General features: G+C 37.4%; 1 protein-coding gene across 1 annotated transcript in view; it reads left to right on the top strand.

The window, feature by feature from the left end:
• Positions 1-5,000, top strand: part of LOC120555196 (serine/threonine-protein kinase MRCK beta-like) — a gene marked incomplete at both ends in the record, with an annotated part of 11,437 nt that overhangs the window by 4,416 nt on the left and 2,021 nt on the right. Inside the window, 1 exon segment of the mRNA XM_039793878.1 lies at positions 2,716-2,948. Within this exon segment, the coding sequence (XP_039649812.1) occupies positions 2,716-2,948 (233 nt within the window).

Raw genomic sequence — 5,000 nt, 5'->3', positions numbered from 1 at the left:
TTGTGATGTCATTTCCTGGAGTTTCTGATCGTGAGCACGATGACAGTCATCGGTAGTTGCAGCTTTTAAAAACCAGACATTAGAGGAGTTAGTGTTGGGTTTTATCATCCCTTCATCCCTTCATCTCTTCACCGGAACATTTGTTCTGATGAAGGAGACTCTGATAAAAAGCTGCAGAGGGACTTCAGATGTTTCCAGGTTATGTGTTTGTCTCCAGACTCTCGTCCTCTTTTCTAAATCTGAACGTCTCGGAGGACAGACACCAACGTCCTAATTCTCTCTCTCTCTTTCTCTCTCTCTCTCTGTCTCTCTCTATCTATCTCTGTCTCTCTCTATCTATCTCTGTATCTATCTCTGTCTCTCTCTCTCTGTCTCTCTCTCTCTCTCTGTCTGTTGTTAACTGGGGTTAACTGCTCCACCCCCCCCAGCATATATCTATAGTATATAGTAGACCTGGTTCTGTTGTGTAGCTCTTAACCTTCACACAGTACAAATCAGCTGAGAGAAGAGAGACATGTTGGTTAGAGTAGGAGGCCATGCACACATTCAATATGACCGTCTACTAGTTATAGAATAACCTCTCCATGTCTGGGTGTGTCCTAGGGCTGCTCCTCTTAGTGGATTAGTGGACTAATCGGTGGTTCTGGTCTTAGTCAACTTAGATCTCTTTAGTCCATTAGTCATGTCTGATGCTGAATGACTTATTACCAAGAAACGTACGAGCTCATCTCTGGTAAACACAAGAATTAAGGGTTGATATTTTACCTAATAGATATCACCGTGATACACACACAGAGACACACACACACACACACATACACAGAGACACACATACACACACACATACACATACACAGAGACACACACACACACACACACACACAGACACACACACACACACACATACACACAGACACACACACACACACATACACAGAGACACACACAGAGACACACACACACACACACACATACACAGAGACACACACACACACACACACAGACACACACACACACACACACATACACACAGACACACACACACACATACACAGAGACACACAGAGACAGAGACACACACACACATACACAGAGACACACACACACACACAGAGACACACACACACACACAGAGACACACACACACACATACACAGAGACACACACACACACACATACACATGCACACACACACAGAGACACACAGACACACACACACAGAGACACACACATACACACACACACAGTTTAGAAACCTACTTTGATTACTTTCATTAAGGCAGTTATTTGTTGTATTACATTTTTTCTGAAATGTGTTTAAATATGCAAAGGAAGCGTTATCTTATTCAATATACCGTAAAACTTCAAGTAATAGCCCGGGCTTCTATTTACCCAAATCGCCGAAATGCACTGGCTTGTATTTGAGACAGGCGTCTATAAGAGACAGGCCTTTAATTGACAATAGGAGGTTACCACATTATATAATTTTTTTTTAATTCGTATTATTCGTATTTCAGATTTCTTTTACGTGAGACTCTGAGATGCTTTGCTGTGGATCCACTCACACACGCTCACCTCCAGCTCTTCACTGACCTTCTTCCTCCCTCCTCCTCGCAGTCTGGCCCTTCTGTCGTCTTCCTCGGACAGACGTTGCAGTTCTGCTTTATGTTTAGGACGCCATTCTCTCTTAGGATCAATCGAGAAATGTCTTGCCGCTGCTTCTCCCGAGTTTTGTTCGGCAAATTTAACAACTGTCAGCTTAAATGTCAAATCATACTTTTTTCTTTTTTGTCTCCATGGTGGTATTGAGAGAATTAAGAAAAACTGAAGACTAAAAGAAAGTTCGTTAACCTGTTTGTTATGTTGCCATAGTGATGAGTCGTTTATGAAGGGTTGCGTCTGTCACGTGAAATCAAATCAAAACATAGAACAAACGATCTGACGGGTTTTAAAAGATCAAATACAACCCGACACGAAAAAAACAAAAAAACAGACCAGGCCTCTATTTGAGACCGGCCTTTGTTTACCCAAATCTGTTGTCACAGCAGGCGTTTAAAAGAGACAGGCGTTTATTTGGGACTCGGCTATTATTTGAAGTTTTACGGTATGCATCCTTTAACATGACTCTTTGTGGAGAAACTCAGATTTACAGATCTGTCGATTAAATCAACTGATCGATTAGTCGATGCAAGTGAACGAGTGTTAGTCGACTAAGAAGTTCTTCAATCGAACACAGCCCTAGTGATTGCAGTGATTAGAAGTCTTCCTGAAAGAATTTGCGCTAAGCTTCATAACACATAATAATAATAATAATAATAATAATAATAGTTAGGGCTGGGCGATATGGAGAAAATCAGATATCACGATATTCTTGACCAAATACCTCTATCGATATTGCGGCGATATTCTAGGGTTGTCAATTGGTGCTTTAACAAAATATCTTCACACTTAAATTTAAGATAAATAATCATCAGTAATGTGGATATAATGACTAAGTGGGTAAAGGTGAATAATAGAACAGCTAGAACAGTCTGGTAAGTTCAGAAACTGACATCACTTTACTGTTATACAGCCTTTAAAACCAGGAAAAGACACTCATGCCATATTACAATATCCAAGATCTAAGACGATATCTAGTCTCATATCACGATATCCATATAATATCAATATATTGCCCAGCTCTAATACTAACAGCTTATTGTTGTTGTGCTTCAGGAGCGTTTCCAGTTCCCTTCGTCGGGCGCCGATGTGTCCGAGGACGCCAGGGATCTGATCCAGCGGCTGCTCTGCTCCCGGGAGCGCCGCCTCGGCTCCAACGGGATCTCCGACTTCCAGCAGCACCCGTTCTTCAGCGGCATCGACTGGGACAACATCCGGCGCCGATTACCCCACGTGTCCTGCCGACCGACCGTCCAACCGACGATGGACGACGGCGTGCTCAAGAACCGGTGAGGACGCCGCGGCAGCATCACCATGGCGCCCGCAGCGAAACCACTATGCGCCACGCCATAGCGCCACACGCACGCATCACCACGCCCGCAGCACCAACATCAACACATACACGCAAGCGCCACGCCACGCATCACCACGCCACGCAGGCTCCACAGGATCAGAATCACGTTAAAACAACGTTATATTTATGGAGCAGAATCACATTAAAACAACGTTATATTTATGAGCAGAATCACGTTAAAACAACGTTATATTTATGAACAGAATCACGTTAAAACAACGTTATATTATGAACAGAATCACGTTAAAACAACGTTATATTATGAACAGAATCACGTTAAAACAACGTTATATTTATGGACAGAATCACGTTAAAACAACGTTATATTTATGAACAGAATCACGTTAAAACAACGTTATATTATGAACAGAATCACGTTAAAACAACGTTATATTTATGGACAGAATCACGTTAAAACAACGTTATATTTATGAACAGAATCACTTTAAAACAACGTTATATTTATGAACAGAATCACGTTAAAACAACGTTATATTTATGAACAGAATCATGTTAAAACAACGTTATATTTATGAACAGAATCACGTTAAAACAACGTTATATTTATGAACAGAATCACATTAAAACAACGTTATATTTATGAACAGAATCATGTTAAAACAACGTTATATTTATGGAGCAGAATCACGTTAAAACAACGTTATATTTATGAACAGTATCACGTTAAAACAACGTTATATTTATGGAACAGTATCACGTTAAAACAACGTTATATTTATGGAACAGAATCACGTTAAAACAACGTTATATTTATGGAGCAGAATCACGTTAAAACAACGTTATATTTATGAACAGAATCACGTTAAAACAACGTTATATTTATGAGCAGAATCACGTTAAAACAACGTTATATTTATGAACAGAATCACGTTAAAACAACGTTATATTTATGGACAATCATTAAAAAAGTTATATTTATGAGCAGAATCACGTTAAAAACGTTATATTTATGAAAGAATAGTTAAAACAACGTTATATTTATGAACAGAATCACATTAAAACAACGTTATATTTATGGAACAGAATCACATTAAAACAACGTTATATTTATGGAGCAGAATCACATTAAAACAACGTTATATTTATGGAACAGAATCACATTAAAACAACGTTATATTTATGGAGCAGAATCACATTAAAACAACGTTATATTTATGGAACTTTAACGTTTTAGACATACAACGTAAAGACACATAAATTTATTCAAAAAAAAAACGTTCAGTTAAAACAACGTTATATTTATGAACAGAATCACTTTAAAACAACGTTATATTTATGAACAGAATCACGTTAAAACAACGTTATATTTATGGACAGAATCACGTTAAAACAACGTTATATTTATGAACAGAATCACTTTAAAACAACGTTATATTTATGAACAGAATCACGTTAAAACAACGTTATATTTATGAACAGAATCACGTTAAAACAACGTTATATTTATGAACAGAATCACGTTAAAACAACGTTATATTTATGAACAGAATCATGTTAAAACAACGTTATATTTATGGAGCAGAATCACGTTAAAACAACGTTATATTTATGAACAGTATCACGTTAAAACAACGTTATATTTATGGAGCAGAATCACGTTAAAACAACGTTATATTTATGGAACAGAATCACGTTAAAACGTTATATTATGAGCAGAATCACGTTAAAACAACGTTATATTTATGGAGCAGAATCACGTTAAAACAACGTTATATTTATGAACAGAATCACGTTAAAACAACGTTATATTTATGAGCAGAATCACGTTAAAACAACGTTATATTTATGGAGCCGAATCACGTTAAAACAACGTTATATTTATGAACAGAATCACGTTAAAACAACGTTATATTTATGGAACAGAATCACATTAAAACAACGTTATATTTATGAACAGAATCACATTAAAACAACGTTATATTTATGGAACAGAATCACATTAAAACAACGTTATATTTATGAACAG

The sequence above is a fragment of the Perca fluviatilis genome, unplaced genomic scaffold (assembly GCF_010015445.1).
Source record: "Perca fluviatilis unplaced genomic scaffold, GENO_Pfluv_1.0 PFLUV_unplaced_scaf_255, whole genome shotgun sequence".
Taxonomy (NCBI): domain Eukaryota; kingdom Metazoa; phylum Chordata; class Actinopteri; order Perciformes; family Percidae; genus Perca; species Perca fluviatilis.
This window is presented reverse-complemented; position numbering and strand designations above follow the sequence as displayed.